General features: G+C 51.8%; 1 protein-coding gene and 1 long non-coding RNA gene across 2 annotated transcripts; both read left to right on the top strand.

The window, feature by feature from the left end:
* The first annotated feature begins 4,688 nt into the window (after positions 1 to 4,688).
* Positions 4,689 to 6,168, top strand: LOC130142622 (uncharacterized). The gene is made up of 2 exons (XR_008819472.1): positions 4,689 to 4,795; positions 4,895 to 6,168. It is a non-coding gene; the product is annotated as an uncharacterized LOC130142622 (long non-coding RNA).
* Positions 6,169 to 13,186: 7,018 nt separating this feature from the next.
* On the top strand, positions 13,187 to 16,456 carry LOC130142956 (glutaredoxin-1-like). The gene is made up of 2 exons (XM_056325460.1): positions 13,187 to 13,448; positions 16,341 to 16,456. Exons 1-2 carry the CDS (start codon positions 13,254 to 13,256, stop codon positions 16,446 to 16,448), a joined length of 303 nt encoding a protein of 100 aa, XP_056181435.1. The 5' UTR covers positions 13,187 to 13,253; the 3' UTR covers positions 16,449 to 16,456.
* Positions 16,457 to 19,870: the final 3,414 nt, after the last annotated feature.

Here is a 19,870-nt window from a genome sequence, read left to right as displayed (position 1 = left end):
GGGTTTTACTTCCACCTCTTTTTTAGAAATTTGGTCAGGCTGGCAACAAAAGCATGGTGGCATTACACTGCCAGCAGAGCCTGAGGCTGGGAGGCTTTCTAACACATCCTTGGCACTGCCTGGGATTCATGGATGTACCTGACAAGAGTGGAGCCTGCCTAAAAATTCAATAGGGGGGAGGAAAAAAATCCCCAACTGCTTTTTTTTTTTCTTGTTTCAAAAGCTTTTAAAGCAGTTTGCAAATTCCTTGCATATTCTGTAAGCACCTACTCATTGATGTCCCTGCCCCAGCACCAGTGACAGCAGTATTACCTGGACACCTGCCTGGGAAATGCACATCCCACAGCCACCATGCAGAGCAAACATCCAGCTCTATCATCCAATGGGAGGTACTTCACAGCAGCTGCTGGGCTGCTGCTCCTTACCTGCCCTGGGCAGGGCTGCTTCTGCTGTCTGCCTGCACCCTCTTCTGCAGCAGGCACCACACTGCACTACCTCGGGTCTGGATTTGGCCTTTCCTCACGCCGCAAAGGGACCCGACTGCAGAAAGGAGGTCCTTTGGAAACATTTGAGCAAGCCAGCACTTGCTGAGATGCATGCAGCTGGTGGTGCGATGCCTAGTATTAGCCGGAAAGCAAGTCCTTGGTAAAACTGGGTCTGCTTTTAACAGGCTAGCACCAGTGGGATGAAGTTTGGAAGCAAGCATTATTCAAAGCCCAGACAGTCAGATCTGACACATGCAAACCTTTTTCCTACTAATTTGTATCCACTTTTTTTCCAGTTGAAAAGATAAGCACAGATTTGGGGGTACATCAATAGGATGCCCCAACACCAGATCAATTTACAAACACTGAAGGTGATCTTGTAAACGTTTCAGGTCTGCTCTGTGAGGATTTTCAAGTCTTCTCTACTTGGGTAACGTAAGTGAGAGTGCATTTGAAAGTAAGGATTATATTTAACTTCTATCTCCCAGCTCTGTATACTGATTTGCAAATAACTCTTCTATGCTCCAAAGCAAAGGTTCAGAGGCCTGTGACACCTTGTTTCTCTGCAGAATGATGTCTGTGTTAACACCAGGGCAACACAGCTTCTCATAACAGAAAAAAAAAAAAAAAGTTTTACAATAATTCTCAGAAATGTACACTTTGTAACAGTATTATGTACAATTATTGCTGCCCTCAGAAATACACATAAATACAAAGATTTATTTGCACAGAAGTCAAAAGAAATACTAGTTTGGTATATGTGTTGTTTATTTTTCTCACAACAATTTCCTTCCTCTCACTGTGCTCGGTTTAGTTTACCTATTATAACTCTTGTGGTCCCAGTTCTTCTTTTACACTGTAACAGCCTGTCTGAATTCATGTCTGATGTGTATCACAGGAGTGAAAGGAAAAACTGTGGATGCAAAAAGCCTGCAAGATAATGTAGCAACAGAGGCTCACACACGCTCCCAACACACTGCTTAGCAGCAGCATTGTCACGCGGAAATTGCTTTGACATTTCTATAGAATTACCAAAGCAAGAGGAAATATACAGAATTCCAGCCCTCCAGCAGTCCAGTGCGATAAATGACTCCAAGCACCTCTCAGCTGCAATATTTTTCAATTAAACAAATACTCCATCACCCAGTGAACATTATTACACTTAGGGAAACAGAAAGACAGGAAACCTACTCCACAAGCAAACACAGACCGGGAACAGAGGACAGGAAATCACTAACCAAAGAAGCCAGGCCAAGGGGGAGATGCCCGACCGAAGTGGTTCCCCGCACCCCTGCACCAAAATCCATGTAGAGACACAAAAGGTTAATTTTTTAACGGGTGTGCCCAGCGCGGCCACATAAAAACACTGGCGTTTTCCCAGTGAGCAAACACAAGAAAGGTGAAGGGTTTTTTACATGTGTAAAACAAATGTGAGGATCATTTGTTCTGTTGAGCAAACATGGAGCTGGCTTCACACAAATTTTGAAACTACTGTGTGAAAAAAATAGCAAAAGATTATGTTCACTGGAAGGAAGGATTGAGACTGGTGTTAGCACAGTGTCAGGAGGGTAGACTCTGAGGGTCTCCAGCTGATTTCTTGTGTCACATGTAGTAAACTCCCTCAACCTCTCTGCATCTCAGTTTAGGGTTTTCTAAAACAGAGTAACAAAACTGTTCCTAGTGCTACAAAATAAATCTACAAAAACGTAGTGCCTAAATTAGACCAGTGCCCCGGGATTTAGTGTTCATAACTAATAGACTTAAGACTGTTGAATATGTATGCTATTATTACTAAAAAGACCTTGTTTCTTTAAAAAGGAAAAGTTTTAAACACCCTAAACCCGGGTTTGTTGAATTCCTTCAGATAATTCTTCAAAAAGACAGGATGAAACCAGTATGTCTTTTGCCTCATGTACCAGCCATGTTACTCAGCACTTAACAGCTGCTACACAGGAGAATAAGAACAAGTTGGGCTTGTGCCCTTTTTGGCTTACTTTTTTCACAGTCTTATTTGTTTTCACCTAGTTCTTTAATTCCTAGTTCGTTTGACATATCCTGCAGGAGACTCAGAGAATATAAATGTTTTTAATTACCTCAAAGTTAATAAAACAAGGCTTCAAAACAGTGCCAGAGCATAAATTATGTCCTCCAACAAACCAGACTTTAGCTTGTGTGGCATCTGAAATGACCAGCTGATGAAAACCCATTTTTCAGGTGGTGTTTCCTATGCCTGTGTGAAACCTGCTCAAGTCAACCCATGAAAACACTTGGCTCAAGGTGTGCCAGACACGGAAAATTAAAGCAGAAAAGAATTTCCAAGGGATTTTTTTTTTACCTTTTGTTCTTTAGAAAAGTATAGTACAGAGTACAAGTTCTTCTCAAGGCCACACATGGTGAATTATGTCTGCAAACATATTGGTTAGAAAAAGGCCAATTTGCAGCCAGCTTGCCCAGGTGAGTTCACTGCAAACCATGAGACACCGGTAAGCCTTGACCTCTCCCTGCACCGGCTGCCACGAACCAGTCTCTTTCCACCCAAGTCTGCCTCCAAAAGACTCCAGCCTTCGCACCTGCTTTTTATCAGCCTTCTTTATTCTAGTATTTTCCCACAGTCTGCACCAAGATGCTCTGTCCTCCCACAACCTCAGTAAGCTTTACCTTCCCTCTTCTCTAAAACTGTAATGTTCAAAACCAGCTTTCTGCTGTCAGTGAGGCTGATGAAAAGAGCAAACACATTTTTTTCCACATATTGAAGGGCACAAGACAGAGGCTGGTGGTGACATCCCACCCCCTGCATCAGCACTGGGTTGTGCCCACACCACAGCGATGGGCATTTCAGGAAACTCTAGTTTCCCCCCTGCACCCAATCCAGACCGTCTGTCCCTTTATAACCCAGAAACGGCGACCATGCGTGGTTCTGGCCACCGGAACCATTCACCCCGTGGCTGCGGGGAGGGGGAGCAGGGGGTGATGCGCAGGGCGGTGCGCGGGGCGATGCGGGCGGTGATGCGCAGGGCGGTGCGTGGGGCGAGGTGCCCGGAGCGATGCACAGGGCGGTGCCCGGGGTGGTGCTGCCGCCCTGCGGAGGTTTAGCGCCGCGCAGCAGCCGGAGCCCTCCTCCTCCCCGCACCCCCCCCCTACCCGCCCCCCCCCCCCGGCGCTGTCCAGCCGTTTTGGAGGAGAAGGCGGCGGGTGACGTTTTGCCGCAGGCTGAGGCGGAGGAGCGGGGGCCGTGGTACCCGGGTCACCGTGCGAGTGGCACTGACAGAGACCTAAGCGACGGGACACGCATGTATTTGAAAAGAAGAAGCAGGGAAAAAGTCGTGCAGGCTTTGCCTCTGCTCTGACTGCTCGGAGGGACACGGGGACAGGAGAGGGCGCTGCACCGTCCTGAGCCAGAGGTTTCCTTCGCCGCCGGTGCGGAGCCCCGCCGAGCCCCGCAGCACCGCCGCCCCGCAGCCCCGCCGAGCCCCGCAGCCCCGCCGAGCCCCGCAGCCCCGCCGTGCCCCGCAGCCCCGCCGCCCCGCAGCCCCACCGTGCCCCGCAGCCCCGCCGAGCCCCGCAGCCCCGCCGTGCCCCGCAGCCCCGCCGTGCCCCGCAGCCCCGCCGTGCCCCGCAGCCCCGCCGCCCCGCAGCCCCGCCGAGCCCCGCCGAGCCCCGCAGCCCCGCCGAGCCCCGCAGCCCCGCCGAGCCCCGCAGCCCCGCCGCCCCGCCGTGCCCCGCCGTTCCCCGCAGCCCCGCAGCCCCGCAGCCCCGCCGTGCCCCGCAGCCCCGCCGAGCCCCGCAGCCCCGCCGCCCCGCCGTGCCCCGCCGTTCCCCGCAGCCCCGCAGACCCGCCGCCCCGCCGTGCCCCGCCGTTCCCCGCAGCCCCGCAGCCCCGCCGCCCCGCCGTGCCCCGCAGCCCCGCCGAGCCCCGCAGCCCCGCGCAGCCCCGCCGCCCCGCCGTGCCCCGCAGCCCCGCCGTGCCCCGCAGCCCCGCCGCTCCCGCCGAGCCCCGCCGCCCCGTCCAGCGCACAGCCCCTGGCGGCTGCAGGCTCGATTACCACCCCACCATCACCTGCGCCAGGCTGTATCCACATTCATCTCTACCAGCAGGAGTTAAGCCAGCCATCCTGACCAGGTGATCACTAATACTCATGATGAACAGATATGAAGAATGGCACAAAGGGCAAGATGGTCAACAAGTGCTTTGAGAAGCCCGTGGCCTCCCTGAGGTCCCCATGCCCTTTTCCCTTGGTCACCCCTGCCACAGTGGCCTAACAGTACCACTGACCACACAAGAGGGCAAGCAGAAAGCCTGCCTAATCCTGGTAAAAACACAAAAATTACTGGTTATTTCCCAAGTCCAGACAATTGCCACACTATATGTCTGGAAAAATAATTTTTTAAAAGCCTGGTTGTGATTATAGGAAGAGAGAGCACATGAGAACATGGCTGGTCCACACTACCTGTGTGTAATCTGGCAGTAATGCTACATTCCCATCTGAAAGGAATGTTTTCACTGACATACACTACGAGGTACTCCTGCCATATCACTGGGATGTCCAAAGAGTGTTAATTTTCCTGTTTATTAAAGCACAGGGAGGGAAGCTTCAAAGCACAGAGCCTGGCTGGCTTTCTAAATGCTTCACTGAACTAGACAGGACTTCTCAGGTGCTTGACACCCATCTACTGCCAATCACAAGCCACATCTCACTCAAAATCCTGGGAAGCACAACCTTTTATTCTGAAAATAAAATGATTCAGCATAACAAGGAGTTGCATCTTCTCCTAAGCTCATAAACCAATCCTGATGACTGCACATCACCCTTAAAGAATTCCTACCTTCAAGGCCTGTTTTCAGCTGGCATCCCAAGCATTCTCTCCTCCATGGTGCAAAGCCAAAATTATGGGAAACAATTGCAAAACCATGGCAGTGTTACTGTTTTTTCAACAGGATTTTCATTGAACCCTAATCAACTGCTACAAGTAGCTTCAGTTGTACATGTGGCTGGATCATGTGTTGGAGTTGGATGAGTTTTGCTGACTTCAAAAAACCTAAATTTGCTCTCAGCTATTTCTCCACCATTTTTGCCCAGCTCTGGACTGCGACTCTGCTTTTGCTGGGAAGAAAACGAAAGAAAACAATGGTTTACTCTTATCATGAGTTCTGTCCCTTCCCATGGGCAGACAGGGCTTAGAAAGCTACGCTCGCAGATCAGATTTTTCAAGGTATTAGGGCCTTGCGTTTCTTCACAGTGCAAGTTGGAGCCACCTGGACCCATTTTTTGGGAGCGACCCGAGATCTAGACTGGAGTCACACCAGGTCAGCACTGCAGGATTCACAAGGTACCTTATGGACCTTGCAGCCTGCCATTAGACAGTCACTGGACCCCATTTCTATTCCTGTTTCAAGGCTGTTTACGTGGAAGTGTGGCTGTCTGTCTAGTTGTACTGGGGGACTAGCATGGCTTGAGATGGTGTTTGGTAATGGATGGGCAAGTGTACATGCATGCATGCTTTCCAAGTCAGGCATTACTCAAAGTTTAAAAATGCTTGATGTACAGAAAGCACTACCAGCTAGACTCGGCATCATCTCTAACGAAGCCGCACACAGAGCAAAATGAAATCCCTGGAATGTTCAACAATATTCAAGAAAACTCTCTTGTTTTTCTGAGTTAGGGAAGATAAAGCATACAATTCAGGTTCTGATGACTTGCCTTCATTTTTATTTTCCTTATATTAACAGCATGTAAGACAACATTTATTTTTACTCACAGTTTTCTTTGTGTCGTGTAAGGCTCTGGCTGCTAACCCTCACACTTGGCTTCAAAAGAGCCAAAATATCATCCATTTCATTGAAATGATCATTCAAAGAAGTTAAAGATTAAGCATTTGTGTAAACACAGATGTTGGAGGAGGCTTTTACAAAACCTGACAGAAGTATTTAGCTGTTAGGTTTCCAGAGTTAGTTTCACTTTTCTAAATTTAGCATGCACATATGCAATTCAGATGTTCCACATCTGCAGAAAACTTGGGCATACTTCATTTACAAATGGTTGGCAAAAAGGCTTGCCTGATTCAGGAGGAAAAGTTCATTCAAGTTCAAAGTCTGTGGGTTTGTTCTTCCAAGCCATTTATTTTGTACATACATTCCTGGCTCTCAGGAGTTTAGCCAGCCTAGCATGCTTAAGGCAGTGCAACCCCCAGAGCAGTTTAAAAGCGTGTGTGTCGTAAAGTCACAGGTAACAGGGCTGTACAGGGCCATCCGCCTCTTGCTGCCGGGGCTGTTACAGCCAGGCACGGGCCCTGTCTTTATTGTGCTGTTTCGCACCCATTTCAGTGCTCTTGGGAGCTTGTCTCATCTTCCCTCAGTTGTCAGTGGGGTTCTGGTGGGTTTTCTTACACCAAATAAGCCAAATCTTTCACGGTTTCACTCTATTTCTGGTGACTGGGATCATTCCTTCTGCCAGTCTCAGCACTTCAGCTGACACTGCCTCCCCCTGAAATACAGTCTTTAAAACTGGGAAAAGTAGAGGAATCGAGACTTTACCATCCCTTTAGGAAAAGAAAAATCAAATTAACATTTTGATGAAATTTCTAGGGCTGAAATCAGTAAACGTAAAGAATGTATTTGAAACCAGCCTGCTGAGCTGTTTCACCAGTGAGATGCCGGGGTTGCCACGGGTGGGTTTTGAAATGGTCCTGCAGGGCTGAGAGTGTTCACCAAGATGGGGGTGCAGATTCAATCCTCTCTCTTAAATCTGCATCCTTTGGGCTTTTGGGAAAGTATTTAACCATTGTGCTACAGGCAATGCTTGGGCTGCAAAGATGCTTCTTCACTAAGGACTCCAATAACATCACGCACACTTTTCATGCTTGTATAAGATCAAACCCTGTACACATAGATACTAAACACTGTCGATGTTTTTATACGCATTTTAGCACAGAGATAGCACTACACTTCTTGTTCCCTTTTTCCTTAAATCAATGATGCATTTTAAGTCATTCTCGTAGCAGTGGTTTCCCCTGGGGGAGTACACCTTCCCACTGTTGCAAGAGGTCTAGCATGCCCGGGAAATATCTAAAAGTAGTGTCGGCAGCCCTGGTAGGATTTCACAAAAGGTCAGTTCCTTCGTGGCAATTACAGCCAGGAAAAGTAACTAATGTAGAGTTGGGGCATCACTGGAGAGGTGAGGGATGAGCCTTGCGCAACCCCATCGCTTAGAGACCCTTGAGATGCATACAGATAAAGCCTGTGCTTGTCATAGATCGAGTAACTCTAGGGCACCAGTCACCAAATACTTGGCCCTGCAAGCCCAGTGGGATGGCTTATCCCCATGGTAACGCCACTGGAGCATTTTAAACCAAAAGCCCTATTTCTTTTTCAGTTACAGTGTGCAGCTGTCCCATGGAGCACGCAGGAAAGTGCACCCTTGCAGACTCACACCACACATTTAGAGTGTCACAGCCATTGCCTCATGCAGGGGGAGCTCTCCTGCACCCTGACCTTCTTCACTGTGCCTGCAGGCTCTAGATGTAAGTATCTGGTGATACTTCTGCAGGGTAGGTGCCAGATCATTGCCTACTAATAGCCCAGTCAGGGCTCCCCACCTCCATGCCCAGCTGATGCTCTCTGCCTGTCATCACAGCAGGCATAGGTCGGCAGACTATTTGGTCAGGGGTGGATGGGTGGAGTGGGAGGGCTGTTTAACCCTGATGATGCCTGACCTGACCACTGGCCCATCTTGCATGAGCAGCTGTGAGTAAAGCCTTCTGAGGCTCTCCACAGACAGCAGGCTGCCAGCCTGCCCTCTGAAAACACACCCTGCAATTTCAATATGCGTGTGGGCTCCAACACTGCAGCAAGAACAAATTTACCACTGGAGTATAATTCTTATTTTCCCATCTTAAGTCATAGCAGCATTTATACGTGGATTTAAACGTATTTAAACGTATCTAACGTGGTTAGAGCTCCAGTGAACTCCATGCCAAGAGCTGGTTCTACAGACCATGACATGTTGCTCACTGAGACTTAGTAGCATCCCTCTTCTTCGACTAATTTTCACCAGACATTGTCAAGTGTCCAGCAGGATCCATGTGCTTTATTATGTAAGAAAGTTAAGCAAACAATGCAATACTAATAAATCCAGTATGGAACCCAGACAAGAAAAAAAGCCTGCAAATCTAAGTATCTCTACCAGCTCCCACTCCCATCCTGCTCCTTTCCACCTCTCCAAGAAAAGGGGTTCTGGAATTTCTCTGCCCATACACCTACACCAGGGGATGCAGACAGGGGCTGTGCCCCAAAGGCACTGGCAGCAATGGGCGGCACAGAACATCTGGGCAGCCCAGCCAAGCTTTCAGCTTTTGCCGGCTTTTCTTTCAGGATGTTTTAAAAGGGTGATTAAAAACAAAAGCCGACAACTGTTTTACTCCAGAAAAAGAAATGCTTCTACCCAAAACCGGACAAATTACAGGAAATAAGGGACAAGAGGAAATGGCCCCAAGTTGCATCAGGGCAGGTTTAGATTGGACATTAGGAACAATTTCTTCCCCAAAAGGGTGGTCAGGCATCGGAACAGGCTGCCCAGGGAGTCACCATCCTTGGAGGTGTTTAAAAAACACCTTGGTGACATGGCTTAGTGATGGGCTTGGCAGCGCTGTGTTAACCATTGGACTCTATGATCTCAAAGGTCTTTTCCAAGCCAAATGAGTCTATGGTTCTATGGGATAATCCTTCAACGTTCTTATCATTGCATGCAGGATTACTTAGTGAACTTCACCCATTGTGCTTTCAGCAAAGCAGTCGCCTTTTAAATCTGTTAATTTAACGTACTCAGACTGTAAAGGCACCCTCAGGCAGTGCAAAATCTTTGCGGTGGTTTCTTGGTGGGAACTTGGTACTTCAACTAGATGACACCTAATCTGCAGGTCAACACACCCCAGCTGAAACAGACTAGCAGAGAAATTTACCTGGGAAAAGTATCTGGTGACTGGACTCTTCTATTTCCTAGAAACCAGAGGATGCAAAGTAATACTGAAAGTTGAAAGTGAGGAGAAGTTACACTGCCCAGGACTTTCCGTGGTGCAGCAAGCTCTTGGCCGGACCCGGCAAGCAGCTGCAGGCTGGTGGTGCACAAAGAGCTGACTAACCCCACCACTGAAATTTTAATTTCTAAGGACTGAAAAGGAGTGGATTAAGCCCAAAATGCACACTTTATTGTGCCTAATGGAGCCAGTTTCCTTCTGTAATGTGAATGCTGCAGAAAACAGAATTTGGAAAGCCCTGCCTGGGGTAGGGCAGAGCCATTGCCTGCCTGTCATATGCAGTGCCAATTAACTGAAACAAAAAGTTAGCGTGGGGTCTGGTGCTGGTTTTCCCCTTCCAGACTGATGGCAATAACAAGCTGAATGTCTTTATTCACCTTCTGTGTTAATCCTTGTTATTTTAAATAGCTAAAATATGAGTGGGTAGTGCAGTTTTGGCAAGTGGCCCAAGACACTTGCGGAGATTTCTCACCTGTGCAGCCCAGTCCTGGCCTCCAAGCAGGAGGGAGATGTGGACACAAGCAGAGTGATGCCAGCAAAGGGCCACAAAGACTATGAAGGGATGGGAGCATCTGTTATGTGAGGGGAGGATAAGTGAGCTGGGGGCTCCACCTAGAAAAGAGGATGCTTGGTGGGTAGGTTTTGCCCCTGTGCATGAGCATCTGGTGGAGGAATGAAGATGGCAGAGCCAAAGGCTTCCCAGTGGTGCCTGGTGCCAGGACCAGAGGAAATGGGCAGAAATGGAATGGCAGAAGGCTCTGTCTAAAATTAAGGAAAAAACCATCACATTCACATCCCAGGTGCCCACCAGGCGCACTGCCCAGCTGCTGGGGGGAGCACCCCATGCCCAAGCACCCTGAGGCTCAGCTGGAGCTGCCGGAGCACCCCCAGACCCTTTCTCCGCACCAGCTGCCAATAAACACCTTGTACGATTCTTCCCACGGCCCCTGCGGCTGCAGCCCTTTGGGAAGCGTTGGTCACCCAGTGACGCCTTCCCCAGCCCCGACCCGCCGTGCCACCTCTGAGCTCTGCCAGGTGCTGCGGGGGGCTGGGGCCGTCCCTGCGGGGCTCGGGGAGCCGCAGAGCCCCACAGCTGAGCGTCCGTGGGACCAGGCAGAGGTGCTGAGAACTGCAAGCAGCATCCCGGCAGCACAAGGCTTTACCCGGCAGTGGGGGGATTTGGGAGGGAGGGAGGGGGCGGCCAGCTTTGTCAGTGCAGCAGCACAGGGAAAGCAGAACCGCGTTTCCCAGCAGGAGGGAACTGGTTGGATTAGTGGGAAGGGAAAGTGGAAGCCCATGTCTAGGCTGAAGAGGAGCGGCGTGAGGTTTGCCAGCGAGAGAGGTCACTTAGGGAGAGGAGAAGGCAATTCCCAGCACTGGAGGGATGGAAGAGGGCATGACTGTTTCCTTTTGGGTTTTATTTTTAAATTTCGGTCTGCACTTTTCCCCTTCTGGCACCATTTGCTGTACTGTTGCAGGGTCTGAACCTGCCATTGCAGAGAGAGGAATTCAGTCAATGCCCAATGGGGGAAGTGAAAGAAAGGGCTAGACATGTGGAAAGGAAGCTTCCTAGCAGGAAAACACCCGTTGGTCAGGGCTGTGGGGCAGGAGGAGGTCAAAAGGCCAGAGAAAGGGCTACATGGAGAAGGGCTTGGCCAGAAATGTGCATGTCCTGTGCCAAGGGACTCTGACAACAGCGGTGGCTACCAGGTGGCCGGCAGCACATCCCACCCAGCAGCACATCCCACTCAGTAGCATATCCACCCAGCAAAGCATCCCACCCAGCAGTGCATCCCACCCAGCAGCACATCCCACCCGGCAGTGCATCCCACCAGGCAGCACATCCCAGCCAGCAGAGCATCCCACCTAGCAAAGCATCCCACCCAGCAGCGCATCCCACCCAGCAGCACATCCCACCCGGCAGCGCATCCCACCCAGCAGCGCGTCCCACCCGGCAGTGCATCCCACCCAGCAGCACATCCCACCCAGCAGCGCATCCCAACCGGCAGCGCATCCCACCCAGCATCGCGTCCCACCCAGCAGCACAGCCCACCCAGCAGCGCATCCCAACCGGCAGCGCATCCCACCCAGCATCGCGTCCCACCCAGCAGCACAGCCCACCCAGCAGCGCGTCCCAACCGGCAGCGCGTCCCACCCAGCATCGCGTCCCACCCAGCAGCACAGCCCACCCAGCAGCGCATCCCACCCAGCAGCACAGCCCACCAGCAGCACATCCCACCCAGCAGCACAGCCCACCCAGCAGCCCCACGTGCCTGGGGGGTGCTCTGGAGGGCGGTGGGACTCCTCGGCACTTGCAGAACCTGCCGTGGGCACAGGCACGGCCAGTACCCGCCGCAGGTCTCGGCACTCGGGGCTGCTCGCTCGCTGCTCTGGGATTGTGTGTTTGGAGCACACCCTGCGCTATCCTGGAGCGAGGATTTTTCCTCCTGCAGCTCTCTCAGGTGCACGTGTGCCCCCACCCTGCCTTCCTAGCAGCAGATCTTCAGGCAGACGGGGCGCTGGGGGTGAGAAGAGGAGCGTGCGAGTCGCGGTCCCCCCGGTGCAAAGCCTGCTCGCCGCACAAGCCCCCTGCCCCCCCTTTGCCTCCAGCGCCCCAGCCCCGCTGATCAGCCCGCGGCTTGTTCTCTGCCAGGGCCCTCACGTGTTCCTCGGGAGACTCTCTATTGGGGTACATTAACCCAAATTAGCTCAAAAGAATGTGGAGCAGGGCTGAGCGGTTTAGCAAAAGCTGAGCAAATATTAGACTGCACCTGCCCAGCGGTGCACGATGGGCTGCGCAGGGCTCTTTACCACCCCTGTCCTCAAGCAGTGCTGTGACCAAGCCCTGCAGGCTGGCTACCCATCTGTGTCTTGTACAGCGGTAAACCTATAAAGGACCACAGTCTTAAGGTTTTTCCCTCTGCCAAGGTGACAAAATTGTACTTAGTTGCCTCATACAATATGTGTGTTGGATCTTCTTGATTCCATTAATGTTTTCCCTAAACAGATTTTCAGCAGAGGTCTGATAAAGTGACAGATCTGGACTTGTTTTCAGTTGCAGAACTGGTTCTTTGAACGCTTTTAGTTCCTTGTTCATGTCTGGGGTAAAACACAGACCATTTGGGAACCAAAGCAGGGCTGACAAGCCCTGTAGGCACTTTTGGAGCCTGTAGGCAGGGAATCCCACCCATTACAGAAGGTCTGCAGGTAGCAATACGTACACACAAACCGGTATTTTTTCCCCCTCACTTCTCGGGTGGGAAGACTGTACGGTGAAAGGATGGATGCAGGTTTCCTGATGCGGGTGCTGTCCCCCCCAAGCGGGTTTAGCATCCTGCAGCAGGTGAGGTGAGCGGCAGAGCAGGCATAACCAAACCTGCGTGAGGGGGGAGAGGCAGCAGCAGGAATTCAGCCTCAACCAGAGCATCAGGTCACGAGCAGCTCCCGCAGCCCTTGTACCACAGCGTGTGCATTGAAATAACACCCAACAGCTGCGTGTCCTCCGGCTGTTCTACTGTTCAGCAGTCGGGATTTTCTGTGAAAACGGGCAGAAAGTGGAAGTATTGCTGCTTTAAAAAGCTGGGACGGGTGAAGAGATTACATCGTCCTGGGGAGGAGTTTCCAGGGAGGAAGGCACTGTGCAGCTCATAAATGGCTTGGACTGAGATTGCCGCTGTCCCATGTGCCTGTGAACTCACTGGGGAGGGGCAGCACTCCCGCTCGTCTTGAAACAACGTCATGGATAGGTTTGTGAACAGCAAACTCAAGGATAACAGTGTGACTCTGTTCACCAAGGCAGGCTGCCCTTACTGCAGAAATGCCATTGAGATGTTGAAGAAATACAACATCGCTCCTGGAGGCCTGCAAGAGTTTGATATCACCGGGTTGACAGATGTCCAGGACTACTTGCAGAAAATAACGGGACAAAGAAACGTAAGTGCTCGCAGTTGTGTTTCAGAATGTGCCGATCCGTTGCCCCAGCTGCCCCATAACCTGGCCAGCTGTTGCAGCGGCCAAAGCGAGGTCTCTTTCCCTGCTCCTTTCTGTGCCAGATCTCTGGGAGAAGCACACCCCTTTCTCATTTGTAAAAACTCTCCTTGTTTTGGTGACTCCGCTTTTCCCATGGTCGCAGCCACCACAGGGACCTGGCTGCGCCCTGAGGCATGCAGGCTGCTTCCCATCGTGGGGACGTGGGGTACAGAGCTTTGCTCACTGCCAGCTGCTCCTGGGGCTGCAGCACTTCCCGGGACACGGTACATCTCCTCCCAGCCCCTTTGGGGTTGTAGTGCATGGCAGCATGGGAGAAGCCTGATGCTAAGGCTTGGCCTGTGGTCCTGAAGGCGAAAGAAGGGCTGGTGGAGAGGGGTACTTGCTTGTTGCCAGGTGTCTGCTCTGAGGGTCCTTCAAAGATCTTGCTGTGACGCTGCCTGAGGCAGCATGGATTTGCAGAGGACCATGAACACAGAGCTGTGAGTTGCCTGAATTTGGACTTTGCCCTCTGGCACGAGGCAGAAAAAGCATTTCAAACTGCATCCTGGCAGCCAGCTGTAAAGCAGGTGCCACGCTTACAAAATCTAGCAGCTGTTCCTTTTGAATCTTAATGAAATAATTTGGTCTGTCTTGGGGAGGGAGGTTTTGTGCCTGACCTTCAGGAGGTAACTTCTTTGGCAGGCAGTTCACCCTTCAGCCCTCCTTACAGGTAAGGAATGTGCTTTTTGTTTTCCCTCCCCGCTCTACCTTCGTGATACCAAAGTCCAGCTCCAGCAGGTTCCCTGCAGGGAGGCAGAGGGCAGACGCAGAGGACCCGCTCTTCTTGCCGCCCAGGTTTCGGGGGGATTTCTCCTGTGCTGGCTGCACGCTCAGATGTGTTGCTGGGCTCGGCCCAGGGAAAATCCAGGCAGTTGCTTCTGCTTTCAGCACAGCAGGGGGCTGCTGACTGGCCCTGATAGACAGTGTCCCTGTGCTTGGCCCGTGCAGGTGGTGGCAAAGTGATGCTGCTGCACGCATCTCCTCTAAAGCCCTTGCTCTGAGCGCCAAGCACTTGCCTGGCTGGTGGCTGACCCTGCTGGCTCCATTTCAGCCTCCGAGGGTGGCAGCGAGGACCTTATTCCCCTCGGTGTGGGAACACGGGGAGGGCAGCACCTGGCATGCATGGATCCATCCCCGCTGCGAAGAGACAGCCCAGAACAGATCCTGCACGGCCAGAGGGGAGGCAACGAGGAGCCTTTGCTGGTCCACCATGGGCCAGGCCCTCTGAAGGGGGCTGCACCCAGCCCCACAGCCCAGTTGTGGCTGGTGCAGGGGAGGTGGGCAAGGTCATTATGGCTTCTGGCGTGGTGACTACAGGATCACCAGATGGTTTGGGTTCCCGCGGCTGACCAGCTTGACCCCCTGCACTGAGCAGGGACACCTGAGCAAGGTCAGGTTGCTTAGACGCCCGTCCAGCCTGAACTTGGTGATCCCATTCACATCCCAGGCTGCTCCTCACACATCCCACGTGCCACCAGAGAAAGGGGGAGGGTAACGCAAGTGCTGCTGGTGTGCCCTGGGCTGCCATCGCCAGCCCGCCCGCGGGCAGGGTACGTGTCGTGCCAGTGACGGGAGCCCATGACGGGCACTGCTGCGCGCTCGCAGGGCTCCAGGGAGGGCAGTGGGCAGCTCCTGGGGCAGGGGTCCCTACTCAGGTCTGGCTGCCGTGCTCCCAGAGCCCGACCTGACCGTGGCTGCGCAGGAGCAGGGCAGAGGGCTGGCCCAGCTGCCGTCTTCACGCTGCTCGCTTTTCCCCTTAGTATTTTAGGCCTGTTCTTCCCACGGCCTCAGCCTTAACTCCTTGAGCTGAAACCATCTCAGTAATTTCACTTCTGCCTCTGCTGCATTCATTTTATCTTCCCTGGCTTTAGCTTGGGCTGCTTGCTCCCAGCTCGACAGTGATTCTCACTTCCCCCTGCGGAGAGTGGCACAGGCCTGTCTTGAGGAAGCCTCAAATGCTGAGGGTCAGAAGTTGCTCCTGGTCTTTGGGAGAGGGTTTTTTTCTCCTGTGTTTTGGCGTTTTTTAAATGGCTCTCAGCACTGATTGCCGCTCATCTTGCACCCAGGCGACGATGTGAGATGGGCAGGAAAAGGGACCATCGTAGGCAGGAAAACACATGTCAGTCAGGGCTGTGGAGCAGGAGGGAGACAGAAGGCCAGAGAAAGGGCTACGTGGAGAAAAGCTTGTGCTGGAAAGGCACATGTGCTGTGCCCACTGACTTTGACAGCAATGGTGGCCATCAGACAGCCAGCAGCAAATCTACCCAGCAGAACATCCCACTCAGTAGTGCATCCCACCCAGCAGAGCATCCCAACCGGCAGCGCATCCCACCCAGCATCGCGTCCCACCCAGCAGCACAGCCCACCCGGCAGCGCGTCCCACCCGGCAGCACATCCCACCAGCAGCCCCACGTGCCTGGGGGGTGCTCTGGAGGGCGGTGGGACTCCTCGGCACTTGCAGAACCTGCCGTGGGCACAGGCACGGCCAGTACCCGCCGCAGGTCTCGGCACTCGGGGCTGCTCGCTCGCTGCTCTGGGATTGTGTGTTTGGAGCACACCCTGCGCTATCCTGGAGCGAGGATTTTTCCTCCTGCAGCTCTCTCAGGTGCACGTGTGCCCCCACCCTGCCTTCCTAGCAGCAGATCTTCAGGCAGACGGGGCGCTGGGGGTGAGAAGAGGAGCGTGCGAGTCGCGGTCCCCCCGGTGCAAAGCCTGCTCGCCGCACAAGCCCCCTGCCCCCCCTTTGCCTCCAGCACCCCAGCCCCGCTGATCAGCCCGCGGCTTGTTCTCTGCCAGGGCCCTCACGTGTTCCTCGGGAGACACTGCCTCGGAGGGCTGAGCGACCTGCAGAACATGGAGTGCCAGCTCCCCACCGCGCTGCAGCAGATGGGCATCCTGATGTAGCTGGAGGGTAAGTCCGGGGAGGTCTCTGGCCAGCAGCAATGATTTTTCACTCCTATAGAGAAATTGGAGTATTTCTAAGAGTGAAGCATGACTTGACGGAGGGGTGTTGTGTGCCAGTAGGAGTAATTTGCAAACCTGCCATGAAAAAATTCATTGTGAAGCCATTCCGGCCGTTGACTAATGGCTCAAGCGAGCCCCGACAGACACACGTGACCTTGGCTCTGTGAGCTCCTGCCGGTGAGGGGAGGAGACCTCGCACCATCTGAACCACACGATATCCAGAAGTGCCGGTGTCTCGTCACAGGTCTGCTCCTTTCACGTGTTTGACAGGCATTGCGGAACGTGAGGACCCCTAAGAGTTTAATCTGAAATCTCTCCTCGCCCTGTACCAGAAAGCCCCAGGAATGAGCTTGCCAGGCCCAAAGCAGAGGTCTGCCCTCTTGCCTGGCAGAAGAAGGGCAACAAGCCTCGGGCACATCATGGCACCACCATAGTGAGCCCTGCAGAAAGGAGGTGGACGGTGGGTCCTAATACAGCCAGTGGTTTAGGGACACTCAGCTGTTTGTGATGCGTGCCACCGCTGTGCTTGTGCGGGGCACGGGTGGGAGTGGGCTGCCAGTGAGCTTTTAGGAACATGGCAAAGGAAACGGCTCGTGCTCAGGGTGACAGCCAAGTACCTGTAAATGCGCAGGCTGCGTTACTCCCTGTGCAGGAAGAGAATTCCTGGGTGCTCCTCTACAGCACGCAGAGAGAGACAGATACACACTGGGGTCCCTTGCTTTCACTCACCAAATGTGCCTTCAGCAACCCACTGTAGCACGGAGAACATTGCTGTAAGCTTATATTCCACTTCCTCAGAAGCTCAGGTGCAGCTAAGCGTACACACAGACACGGGTGTGTTTGTGGGTGTGAGCACGCAGAGGGAACCGCTGTGGGTGCTACGCAGTAAGGAGCTTGGAACTGAGACAGCAGCTCGAGTCAAACACACAAGCACTCAGGTGGCTCAATATGTTTTCCACACTGCATCAAACTTACTAGTTTGGTAAGATGATGTTAGCAAAGACGGCTGGACTTACAAGGTGTGTAATATATATAATGTGTGTGTACATGAACAAAACCTGCGTGCATGTGTACAGGCACACATGGCTATCTGTATGCAGGTGAAACATAGAAGTATGGATACCGATGTTAAAGCACCATTTAAAAGGTCTCCCAAGCCTGTTCTGGAATGGTATGGTATTAATTGAATAGTTCCTATGAGCGCTGGTCTCTACTCTTCACGTCTGCTGTTTTTGCTTCCAGGAGAAAGATAGCCACGAGCTGCGGCCTCCTCATGTCAACATGCACGCCTCTCGCTGCAAATTCTTGCCAACTTCCTTCTGCGGGACCAAACGCACCTTTCTGGTGAATGCAGCTCCATTTCCTTTCATCAGTCAGTGCTTCAACACGTTAAAATCCCTTCAACCTTTCTGTAGCTCTGGAACATAGTCGAGAACATGATCTGATTCAGCCCAATAAAATAGGCTTGCTCTAAGCGACTGCACTCACTGTTGTGTTTCTTTTTCGTACAGACCCATTCATGCACTCATCCTGAATGTCTCTTTTCTCCCCATGGTCTTTTTCCTCACTGTCTCTCCCAAGTGACCATCTGAAAGTTCTTGATGTTTTCCATGTCCTGTAACTAATGTAATTCCAATGGTCTGAGTCTGTGGCACGCACAGACTGCTGTAACGCCCGTCTGCTGCAGTGCAGCTCCCGCAGCCTGTGCACGCATCCGCTGCTCTCATGACCCACAAGCTTTTGGCTGATGTCTCATGGCCAGGTCATGATGCTTTGCCCTGGCAGCACTTTTTCAGCAAAGATTTCATTACAAGGCAGCTGCTGCCAGGAAACAATACAGGTTTTTCATTTTCCCCTGTAATCACACTGAGGGAAGAGCTGTTGGGGACAGAAAATGCTGGAGCCAAGCAGCCAGCTGAAGAGGTTGCTGGCTGCAGAACCCCTCCGAGGCAGCACAGGCAGGGTTCAGACCTAAAGTAAATAGTGCTGTGTCAGGAAATGGATTTACGGGAAAGGCACAGCACAGCTGCTCCCAAGGCAAACGGCGTGAAGAGCTGCTCTAAATACTTGACAATAAAATAACACTAAAAAAGTTTAAAGACTGTGTCAACTGGATGAGAAAGCAAAAAAACCCAAGGATAACCACCACCACACACACCCCCACACACACCCCACACACACCCCCGGTATTATTCTTACTTCTAGTTCTCTCATACTTTATTTCCCCCCATTTTTTTTTAACAGAAAAATATTCTTTCCCTTTCTTTCTTGGGTTTCTGGTTTTTTGGTTGGTTGTTTTTTTTTTTTATTTTGGTGGTTCTTTTTTTTTTAAGTTCAATTACAACCTGATTCCACAGGTTGTTGTTTTTTTAAAGCCTGAAACTTCTTTGATTTTTAATAAACCGTTTAACATCTAGGCTTTGCTGGGCAGACAAAGCCTAAGGGGAAGAGCCCAGCCCAGCTTTGGGGTTACCATGCCGGCACAGCCCCTTGACACCCCATCCTTGACAAAACCACCCTCGAGCAGGGTCCCCCTCTCCCACAGTGCAGCTGGGGTGAGCAGCATGAGCTGCCCCACCACCACCAGCCTGGAAAGGAGCTGTGCAACCTCCTCCTGCCATACAACTCCCCAGCGACGCAGTGACGCTGGCTGGGGTTGCTGGTCTCCCTTACCCTCATCAGGAGGGAAAGAGAGCAAGCACAGGCTTTCTCCCTTGCTTGGAAAGGAATGGGAAAGCTAAAAGCTTACTTCATGGCACATTTAAAGTGCCATGAATATATATATAATATAATATATATAATACAATATATATAATGTGTGTGTACATGAACAAAACCTGCGTGCATGTGTACAGGCACACATTTGCCAGCCTCACCTGCTACTCAAACCATCAACTCACTGGGAAAACAGCAGTCAATGAGATGAACAGAAGGGGGATGCCAACTTCCTGAAGCTGTACTGTTAGTCAGAAAGATGCGCAGCAATGTACCCCAACATGGCAGGTTAACCTAAACATAGATCTGCACTTGCCATGATCTTCACCTTCTTTCCAGGAAGATGAAAAACTAATTATAACATTTGCTAGGTCTTGAAATTCATTTTGTGATGTGGATTTTGTGCTTGGATTAGATGGCATTTGGACATACTCATATTTAACAACTTCTTGCTTTAATTTTTAGGCAAAACTAATATAAGAAAGAAAGTAGAGAAGGAAAGCTGTATGGTGACTTTGAAAGAAATTCTTAAAACACTGAGGAGTTTGCAGTCAACACACAGGGCTGAAACACCACTTCAAATCACAAATATAAGTGGAGAATGTAGCCCATGGAAGGAGACTATCATGATATGAACTATAGAAGTG

This window comes from Falco biarmicus, chromosome Z (genome assembly GCF_023638135.1).
Source record: "Falco biarmicus isolate bFalBia1 chromosome Z, bFalBia1.pri, whole genome shotgun sequence".
Classification (NCBI taxonomy): Eukaryota; Metazoa; Chordata; class Aves; order Falconiformes; family Falconidae; genus Falco; species Falco biarmicus.
The sequence above is the reverse complement of the archived record's forward strand: the minus strand, read 5'-3'. Positions and strand labels throughout refer to the sequence as shown.

Excerpts from the sequence above, each read along its gene's own strand:
- LOC130142956 (XM_056325460.1), top strand. The coding sequence starts at position 13,254 with ATGGATAGGTTTGTGAACAGCAAACTCAAGGATAACAGTGTGACTCTG. Across the intron at positions 13,449-16,340 it reads AAATAACGGGACAAAGAAAC|GGCCCTCACGTGTTCCTCGG; the intron begins GTAAGTGCTCGC and ends GTTCTCTGCCAG.